Genomic DNA, 11,427 nt, shown 5'->3' on the forward strand with positions numbered 1-11,427 from the left:
ATGCTGTCACTCAACCTATTAGAAAAATAGCAACCAAATCTGCATCTAATCATACTTTAGAAAAAAAAGATGGTTACAAAAGATAACGTAATCCTAGGTGCACTGTGGTGCCTTTTTTGTAATGGCCACGCAATGGTCACAGAAGGAGTTTCTTTTATTATAAACCAGTTCATTTACATCTGACGTGGGTCCAAACAACTACACAATTCTGTATATGTAAGTATATTTTGCACTATTCAGATAGTTCGTTGATCCTATAAATATGTTCTTGTGTTCCTTAGCATTCATATGTCTATATAAATGGGTGTGTACCACAGAAATTTATTAATATATACAAAGATATATATATATATATATATATATATATATATATATATATGTATGTATGTATGTATGTATGTATATATATATGCTCATCTGTCTCTTTCTCTGTATGAATATAAATATACATAAATACGCCTATTATCTCATAAGTACCGCAGCTTTATCTAACTACGTGTTGTATATATATGTTAGTGTGTACAGAGAGAGAGAGAGAGAGAGAGAGACAGAGACGGAGAGATGTGCATGCGTGTGTGTAGGAGTATGAGTGTATTAGTATATAAGTAATATAAGTAACTATTAGACAGTTTCGTACGGTTTCTTACAAAAATGTCAGCATCTGGAAACCATCTTAAAAGTTTACTCAGAGATTGAAACTCACTGTTTGAAGATGCAATCTTTAATTCCATCTAATATACCAAAGTTATTCTTTATTTCCATTTCCCCTCTAAGCTTTGCTTATTTTCTAGTCTATTTGCTTGTTTGTTGTAATTGTTGTTTTACTATTTTAAAACTATTCCTTTTTGTTTTATATTATTTTTTTCATACATTTCGTGGGTGGGATAGGTTGGGCAATAAAAAAAAAATGCCTACATTTGTATAATACATGCGCATTGTTTTTGCAGCTGGATGCCTTTCCCTTCCGAATAGCTCAGCCGTGAAGTAGGAGTGGAACCGATTGGCAGTTTGACAAGCAAACATAGTTAAACAGAGCACCTTCTCCAGAAAAGCACACACACAAAAAACACCAAAAACGTTGTTCTGTTTGAACCCAAAACAATATGGTTCTCCATACAAAGTTATCAAGGTCTTAAAACATTCGATTCTTTATTTTTATGCTAGGGTTGTTGTTGTTGTTGTTGGTGGTGGTGGTGGTGGTTGTGGTGATGATGGTGGTGAGCAGATCTTTTCTTTGAAATTCCCAAACAAGACGAGAAGCCGCTTAGTGTAAGGGACTACGAAGGAAAAATTAAGACGAATGAATTTACTTAAGACTTCAAGGAGTTCAAGTCACAAGAAGGGGGAAAACAATGAGATGAAAGAGAGTTCAAAAGTCTGGCAATTCGAAGGGACAAAGCTACCACCGTAGAAAGATCTCATTCGTGGAAAAAAAAACAGCAGCGTTTGAATGAAGACGCTGTGAGTTTCGAGTCAGGAGAGATGGCACAGAGTGATCTGAAACTAAGAGATCAATGATTAAAGACACTCCAACTGTGACGATCACATTTTTCTCCAATGTGCAGTGAACTCAGGACCACATTATCGAACGGATTCTATTATATGGTTGGATGTGATGTGAGGGAGATTTGGCCTTTCTTTTTCTAGCAAGTCGATTACTATATAGAAGCTTCGTCGTTAGTTCGATACCAGTGGTGCAAAAGGTGATGACGACAAATTTATCAGAACGTGACCAGAATATCAAAATAATTCTTTAGTGAACAAATATTTTATTTTTTTATTAGCTTCGGTCATTGGACGATAGCCATGCTGAGACATTACATCATTCAAGAATAGTCATTCATACTGACTCGAGTGTTTAATTTGCACTTACTTAATCAGTCTCCGAACACAAAGAAACAAAATGGAATGCGATTCTTGCTCATAACCCAAGTAACAACAACTCTCGAATTATCTCTTCTCACATACGCACACTATCAGTCAAAGTACAAAGGAGTGAAACGCTAGTTTTAATCTTGATGGCAATGGAGGTTATTGATCTCTTGTATGACTTATCGTAAAAAGGAATTGCTGGATATTAACACCACCAACATTTCCACTTCGTTGCAAAGATTCGGCCCTCTTACGAGATTTTTCCTTGTGTAGTGCTACAGTTTGTTTACGGATAGAAGTAGAAGTGATTCCTGAGTGAAACCCTATATCCAAATATGGTAGATTTGTATCAGTCATGGTCCCTTCCTCTCTTTCTCGTTTCACACATCAATCTCGTAGTTTCTCTGTTGATTAATGGTACAAACTTTTCTTCTTTCAAAAGAATCACAAAGCAAAATGAAACAAGTAAACACTACGAACTATCTCGTCTCAATAGCTGTACAGTTATTGACAGTCTAACTGATATAGTGAGGATAATAAAATCTAATAATCTGTTAACACATACGCGGTGAAGAGAAACAAACATTAGCACATTCCGTGGTTGATATCATTTTAATCTAGTCCGGACAACTACTATCGACAACTCCTGACGTGTTCTGGTCTTATCAAACTTCTTTAGCGAATCATAAACCTTCATTTAGAATTAGGGGCATTTTATCGAGACTGAGATCAATGGAGAAGCAGTAACCATGACAACAGCAGCGGCTATAACAACAACAGCAACTACTACTACTGAACCACAAGCCAAAAAAAGGGTTTTTGTTTAGGTGCTTAATCTGCTAGAAATAACAACTAAATCCACTTCATATCGCATCCTTCAGTCGTAATTTAAAATAGACATTTTGTTTATGTGACTCTGATCTATAGATATATGGAGTTGTCATGGCTGGAAGGTCTTTCGGCATTTGCCTGCCTCAGCAGAGCTGACTTAGCGCTAAACAACAACTACATCATTACCATCATCACCAACAGCAGTAAGAGGACAAAAACTAAGAAAGAAAAAAGAAAAGATGCAGTGACAACTGCAGCAACAATAACACCAAAACAACAATAATAATATCAGCAAACAAGAGCAGCAGGAGGTGGAGGGTATGGGGGTGGAGAGACGGGGAAGTGGCAAGTTGGTATGGGGTGGGGGACGATAACAAACCATCAGAAACGAATACACACACTCACGCGCGAGACAGACAGACAGTCAGATAGATGGATAAGCAGATAGATATATATATAGATATATAGATAGATAGATAGATAGATGGATAGATAGAAGGATAGATAGATAGATAGATAGATAGATAGATAGATAGATAGATAGAATTGTGTTTCGTTAGAGAGGGGGGTGAAGGGTGAGAAAGAGTAAGGAAAACTGGGAGAAAAGCAAACATACAGGGTTACATTTATATTTTTCTCTGGTCTTCATTTGAGCCATGAGAAACAAAAACAAAAGATAAAAAAATGAAATGAAATAGAATAAAAAAAAAGAGAAAAAAAAACATTCTCCCTAGATATATTAGAATGAAAGGTCAAAGAAGCAAGATTTGGGGAAAAAAAGCTAAAAACAAAAAGAAAAAATTACAAACAGAAATTGTTCTGTCGCTACATACACCACAACCACCAACACCAACCACCATCACCACCACCACCACCACCACCACGCCTCCATTTGTATCTCCCTCCCCCCCAGGCCCCCTTCCCGACGCACATCTCACAGTCAACTCCCCGGATTAAGTGTTTCTCAGCATCGCTTTTTTATTTTGTTTTTTGTTTTACAACCACCACCACTACCACCACTAATGTCACCCCCCCGCCAACCAGTATCACCGCCACCGCGTCCACTGCCTTAATCGTTGCACGTAATCGAGCGCCGCCGCCGCCGCCACCACCACTACCACCACCACCACCACCACCACCACTACCACCACTACCACCACTACCACTACCACCACAACCACCATCAACGACCCCTGCCGCGCCGCTGAGTCGTTAAGGTATTTAAGAAATAGTTTGTATTACGTACGACAAACAGGCAGACAGGCAGGCAGGGACGGACCTAGACAGGCAGACAGGCAGACAGGGAATGACACCCTGAGACAGACTGACAGTCAGTCAACCAGCCAGCAAGATAAACAGATTCAATTATACACATACACACATTTGTCGATCTGAACACACATATATGCATACATATCGTTGCTATTATGTTAAACTGTCGTATGTCCAAATTTGGCGAAATGTGTTTTTCGTAAATATTTATTTTTGCTTGCAATAGCCGGTTCTTTTGGCCAAACAATCGCATCTGCAGCTGCTTCGGATGCCAGGATATCAAAAATTGTCAAAGTGTAGTACAAAGGTTTTGCTATGGAACGGTGAAACTATTTTGTCGTTTTCTGCAAAAGCAACGTTTTGGACTTACGACACTTTTGCATAATAGCAACGATACACACACACACACACACACATATATATATATATTCTTTTATCCTTTGTTTCAGTCATTTGACTGCGGCCATGCTGGAGCACCACCTTTAGTCGAACAAATCGACCACAGGACTTATTCTTTGTAAGCCTAGTACTTATGCTATCGATATCTTTTGCCGAACTGCTAAGTTACGGGAACGTAAACACACCAACATCGGTTGTCAAGCGATGGTGGGGGGACAAATAGACACACACACACACACACACACACACACACACACACACACACACACACACATATATATATATATATATATATATATATATATATATATATATATATGCGACGGGCTTCTTTCAGTTTCCGTCTACCAAATTCACTCACAAGGCTTTGGTCGGTCCGAAGCTATAGTAGAAGACTACTTGCCCAAAGGTGCCACGCGAAACACATACACACATGCATACAAATGTACATACAGACAGACACGCCGACAGACAGTTTGCTAGTTTTAAATTTTCCATTTCACATAGTAAGCCGTACACACAAACACTTAAAGCGCATATTTATACATGCAGTGGTGCATACAAACCACAACCATTGCTATGCACACGAACATATGCACATTGCAAAGACATGCACTCATAGAAGCACAAGAATATACATATGCACGACATAAACCAGAAACGCCACACACACATACACACATTATAGGCGCAGGACTGGCTGTGTGGTAAGTAGCCTGCTAACCAACCACATGTTTCCAAGTTCAGTCCCACTGCGTGGCACCTTGGGCAAGTGTCTTCTACTATAGCCTCGGGCCGACCGATGCTGGTGTGTTTACGTCCCCGCAATTTAGCGGTTCAGCAATAAGTACTAGAATAAGTACTAGGCTTACAAAGAATAAGTCCTGGGGTCGATTTGCTCGACTAAAGGCGGTGCTCCAGCATGGCCGCAGTCAAAATGACTGAAATGAATAAAAGAATAAAAGTATATATATATATATATATATATATATATATATATATACATGCACGCGCACACATACACATGCTAATGCGTGTACACGCATTCACACAACACACAAACAGATGCACATATACCGACATACATGTACACACATAGTGCCAAGCGCGCGCGCACGCACACACACACACACACACACACACACACACACACACACACACACACACACGCAAGCAGGCACAGAAATACACACACGCGCATACATACATTTGACAGATACATAAATATACACACATATGTACAAGTAAAAACACACAAACACACAGGGAATAATCTAGAACGTGCATACACACACACCCGCAGATGGACTGGTACGTACACACACACACACACATACATACACTTATACACACACGAAATCATTTAAATCATACAGACATACACACACACACAAGCACAGAAAAATTTGCGACACAAATACACGCACACTTACGCATCTACACAGTGATACAAGCACACGAAATCTAGAGTGCACACATTATATATATATATATATACACGCTGACAAGTACATACGTACACACCAATACAACTTCAAAATATAGACACATACATGCATGCACTATGACAAACATACATACAGACACACACACACACACACATACAATGATACACACGCATTCGTACAAAATCATCTGTGCATATGTAGGTATAATCTTAAGATATACATATACACTCAGGCATAGCATAATGATAAACACACATATATACATAATCACCAACAAAATATATACACATTCATACATTTTGTAACGCACACAAACATAAATATGTAAACACATACAGAATAATCTGCGAAACACATTCGAACACACATTCGTATACACACAAGCACATACGCGTACGCACACAGACATCACGTACATATATATATATATATATATATATATATATATATATATATATATACAGAAAAAGTAGCTTAAACACACACACAGCTCAAGGAGCTCCGTCTGACCTTTATAATAGCTCTGTATTTATGGTGTAGCTGTGGTTTCTATGTAAACCAATATGCGTATCTATCAGTTGCGTATGTGTGCACGTTCACATATGCGTGTGCATATGCATGTTTACATGCGTAGCTGTGTGTGTGTGTATGTGTGTGTGTAGTCATGTTTGTAATGTGTCTATGTAGATTGTTTACAAGTCTATGAACATTTATTTCAATATATATATATATATATATATATATATATATATATACACACCTTTGTATGCATGAATGAATACACACACACAGACACACAAGTTATGCACACACATATATTTACATGTTTCTTCTTAGCGTACATAAATGCAAACGTGTATACATATATGTACACACACACACACAATCACAGTTCTTTGAAATTTAAATTTCATACATTGTCGCGCAGAGTTTCTCAGTTCCGATCCCCGGACGATTGTGAGAGAAAAGAAAGGGAACAGAAGTAATATGTTTCTTTAAATATCTTTTTCGTGTTCCATTGTTCATAAGCGTCCGATGATATCAAACGAGAAATTATATATATATGTATGTTATAAATATATGTTATATATATTCTTAATAACAATTCTAACTTAACTGCACATGACTTAAAGTTTCGTAGGCGAGCAGGGCATGTATATCTCATCAAATACTAGGACCATGGACATTCCTTACATATCCTTGAAACCTTTTAAGCCATGTAGTGTTGAGTCAAACTGTCATTATATATATATATATATGTGTGTGTGTGTGTGTGTGTGTGTGTGTGTGTGTGTGTGTGTGTGTGTGTGTGTGTGTGTGTGTGTGTGTGTGTGTGCGTGTGTGTGTGTGTGTGTGCGTGTGTGTGTGTGTGTATATATATATATAGCCGAAATTGCAAAGATAATCTGGAACTTGACTGAGGAAAGAAAACTTCGAATGACTTGTATTTTCTTGTCTCTCTTTTGTATCATCTGTTTGGATGTTTTGTTGTCCCTTTTTTTGTATCATCTATCTGTCTGGATATTTTGCGTTCTTGTCCCATTATTGTATTCCTTTATATATATATTCCTTTATATACATATTTGTGTATGTATTTAAATATTGATGTATACATGGAAACATACAGACAGACAGACAGACAGATAGATAGATCCAGAGCCCTCGTCAATCACTGTTAGCCATGCAATTATGTATGTTTAGACCTAGGCAAGAGTAACAGTTGGTGCTACAACCAGTCTTTAGTCTCTTTCTCTTATCGTCACCAATGTTTACTGAAGGAAAGGCTGCTCAGTTGGGCCAATGCCTTTGGCACTAGCGTCGTTGCTGGCATTCCATGAAGACTACAAAGACCCAGAATAAACACTACAAGCTCTCTTATCCGATCATCTAACAACTCAGCGAACTCGTCACCCTTGTACTGGTACTCCTTTATCGACACCTTGTGGCCACGGCGTTGCACTCAATATTGCAAGATCCTGGCTTCGATTCCCGGATCAGGAGATGTGTTGAGCAAAACTGCATTTCAGTTGCTCCAGCACAGTCTGCGACTTGGTGGCGTCCTGTTTGAGCGAAGAGGGAGCGGAATGTTGTGATCTCGGTTACTTATTTGCCATAGAAACCGAGTAACCAGCTGGATGAGTCCTAGTACTCGAAACAGCATTGTCCAGGGGTTGATGACTATGACAAAAATATAAAACAGTAAGTTGACCTCGGTCGGATTCGAACTCAGAGTAGTCGCAGTCGGTAAATAAATACCGTATGCTTCATATAGAACACAGAGTAAAGAAAGCAAGAATTACTTTGATCTTCGCTTTCTGGGTTCTCGTCCCGCCGAGATGGACGTTGTTTTCCCATCTTTCCGAGTCGATAAATATATACTAGTTCATGGAAATATTATTAGAATGCAACTCAAGATGTATTGGGATATCTGGTCTGACACTAAGCTTTTTGAGTTCAAATTCTATTTAGGTGCCTATAAAAAAAAATACCATCTTCGACCCGCTGCGTGACGTGTAATGTAAAGAAAGTCCTTACAAGAATACCAGGATCAAATTTAGTGTAAACCGCTTGTTACAATCATAGTTGTCATCATACGGTTACTGATATCATGGTCGATCAGGATATTATTATATCCTCTGCTTATTATGATCACTTCGGCACAGACGTGATCATAATAAACGACTTTCACTATCCTTGACACCAGGGTCAGTCAAGAGAAGGCATTCACCAATTGGAACGAAACATACCCTTGAGATTACACACACACACACACATATATATATATATATATTTATATACATACATGTGTGTGTGTGTGTGTGTGTGTGTGTGTGTGTTTGTACTAATATTGTACCACTCTATCATCTGTAGTTACATTCGTAAGTTTGTTTATTCATTGTATTAATATGGACAATAGTACGTATTAATACATCTGTTAACATATTCACATAAACTAAACTGCATATACAAATACACACCCATATATGCATGTATATATATATGTAAGCATTATTTCTATTAAAAGGTAACAAAGACTTCAAAGTTTTGCCAAGTAAGAGCTTTTAAACAACTTTGAAAAGCTTTGCTTGGAAAAACCTTGAAGTTACAGTTACCTTAAAAAAACAACAAAAGATAATCCTGTATTTACTTAACGCACATTGTTTTGTTTTCTACATATAAATCTATTTATCTATCTATCTATCTATCTATCTATCTATCTATCTATCTATCTATCTAACTAACTGTCTCTCTGTCTGTCCGTGTCTATATTCATATAAATAAATGCCTACATAGGCATTTACGGATAAAAATATACAACAGTTTTTACACCTAGTTATATAGCTCCTCTCTCTCCCTCTCTCAATATATATATAGATTATATATAGATTTATTTGTACGTTGTTACGCCTAGTGCATCACAAATTCTTTACATATAGCTTTCAAAGCTTCAGTTTGTTTTGCAAGTACAATTTTTCGTGGCAAGAATGTAGGGGTATTTAGTGGTTGTGTTTTTGTTCACCAAACAACTAAATTAACAGACACACGAGTTTTTGAAATGTGGCAATGCCGAAACAGAAATAGTTGTTCTTTGATATATATATATATATATATATATATATATATATATATATATATATATGGATCGTTTCATAGTAAAAATAGTAAAATGGTGAGTCAAAGAGCAGAGAAATGCATATACGATCACTCTCTCTCTCTCTCTCTCTCTCTAACACACACACGCACACACACATACACACACACACACACACACACACGTAAGTCCTTTCTCTTTCTGTATGTGTGTGTGTGTGTGAGTGAGTGTGTGTGAATCTATCTATCGACAGACATAGATAGAGAGATAGATAGATAGATAGATAGATAGATAGATAGATAGATAGACATACAGAGAGCTCGATTCGATAAATAGATAGTCATAATGAATGAATGAATGAATGAATGAGCGATTGAACGAATGGAAGAATGAGAAAAATGAATAAGCGTGAGAAAAAAGAGAGAATATAACAAATTAAAAACCTACAAAAGAGACAGAAAGAAAAGCAGAGAGAGAGAGACAGACAGAGAGGGGTGCATAGGAAGAAAGAGAGAGAGAAAGAGTGAGAGAGAGAAAGTGGATTATATAGGAAGAGAAAGAGAGAGGGTGTTTGAGTAAGAGAAAAAGCATAAGAACGAACAAAGATAGACAGAAATCATCAGAGAGAGAGGGAGGGGAGGGGGAAGGAAAGAGAGGTGAGAGAGGGATAGAAGGAGGGTGAGAGATTACTAGAGTAACAAACTGAGATTTAATAAACTGGAAAAAGAAAAACACACACACACACAACATAAAAACAAAATAAGACAAGGAAATTTCAAGAAACGAATGTGTGGTGATGGTGATGGTGGTGGGGTAAAGGAAGAAAGAAAGAAAGCAATAAGAAAGACGCGCAAGAAGTTAAAAAAGATGTTTGTTACTCACCAGCCTTGCACGGATCTATATATAAATCGTCTGACGTTTTGTGTACAGGTGTTCGAGTGTTAGTGTTGGTATGTGTGTATTTATTAAGGTCTGTAAAATTTTTCACATTAACGGATCCATTCTGTAAGTTTCTTATGGTATGTAGCTCCGTCTTCGACTGTAGGTCTCTAACTGGAACTATATAACCCAAAACTGTACTGTACTGCAGACATAACATCATCGCAAGTCCCCACACAACTTGGCATCGTGTCGTCGTCCATCGACTTACCACGTTACAATTGTTATATTTATTATTTCTATTTATATTATTATTTATATTAATATTATTATAATTTTTATTATTAGTATTAGTATTATTATAATTATTATTATTATTATTATTATTATTATGATTCCGCGATTTTATCCAATTTGAACCGGGGCCTTTTGACTCGATGCTTGTATGATGTCTGTGGTTTTGTGTTTTATGTTGTTCTTGTTTATTGTCTCTACAACTTTCAACTCCATTTAGTCTGTTACTACTGTGAATGTTGTTGTAGTTTGTGTAGTTGTCATTGTGTTCCATGTTTTTAGTTGTACACCAATGTTCTGTGGTCCACTTCATAATGAATTCGTACGATCTAACATTTCACAAAACAAAGAATTGAAACTTAAAAGAGAAAAAAAAATCACCACCCTCAAATAAAGAAAGAAGCGATTTCCTTGTCTCGTATTTCCTTTCTTTGCCTTTTTTTTAAATCGTTTGTGTATTTTCTTTGTCTATTTCAAATAATATATAATATATATATATAATATATATATATATATATATATATATATATATATATATATATATATATATAAATGTGTGCGGCGATGTACGTTAGCGTTACAATTATACACGCATATATGTATGATTCTAAATATGTAATGTGTTTACAATTGTATAGTTTTGCCTTGACAAAGAATATATAATATACATATATAATATATATATATCATATACATATATATATATATATATATATATATATATATAACACAAGGGCGTCGTTATTGCGGTGTCTGAACGCCTTCGTTGACTTGCGAGCAGAAGAGAGAGGTTTCTGCCTGCTGTCCGTTTGCTGGCGATGTTAAAACGGTTCTTAGCTA

The 11,427-nt window shown here is 36.8% G+C and overlaps 1 protein-coding gene across 2 annotated transcripts in view; it reads right to left on the reverse strand.

The window, feature by feature from the left end:
- LOC106882577 (tolloid-like protein 1) overlaps nucleotides 1-11,037 on the reverse strand; it is an 88,810-nt gene extending 77,773 nt beyond the window's left edge. For both annotated transcript variants that reach the window (XM_089352141.1, XM_089352140.1), the window contains exon 1: nucleotides 10,297-11,037. In XM_089352141.1, the coding sequence (XP_089208267.1) occupies nucleotides 10,297-10,900 (604 nt within the window). In that variant the 5' untranslated portion in view covers nucleotides 10,901-11,037. The remainder of the gene's footprint in view (nucleotides 1-10,296) is intronic.
- Nucleotides 11,038-11,427: the final 390 nt, after the last annotated feature.

This window comes from Octopus bimaculoides, chromosome 5, assembly GCF_046866305.1.
Source record: "Octopus bimaculoides isolate indiv1 chromosome 5, ASM4686630v1, whole genome shotgun sequence".
Taxonomy (NCBI): Eukaryota; Metazoa; Mollusca; class Cephalopoda; order Octopoda; family Octopodidae; genus Octopus; species Octopus bimaculoides.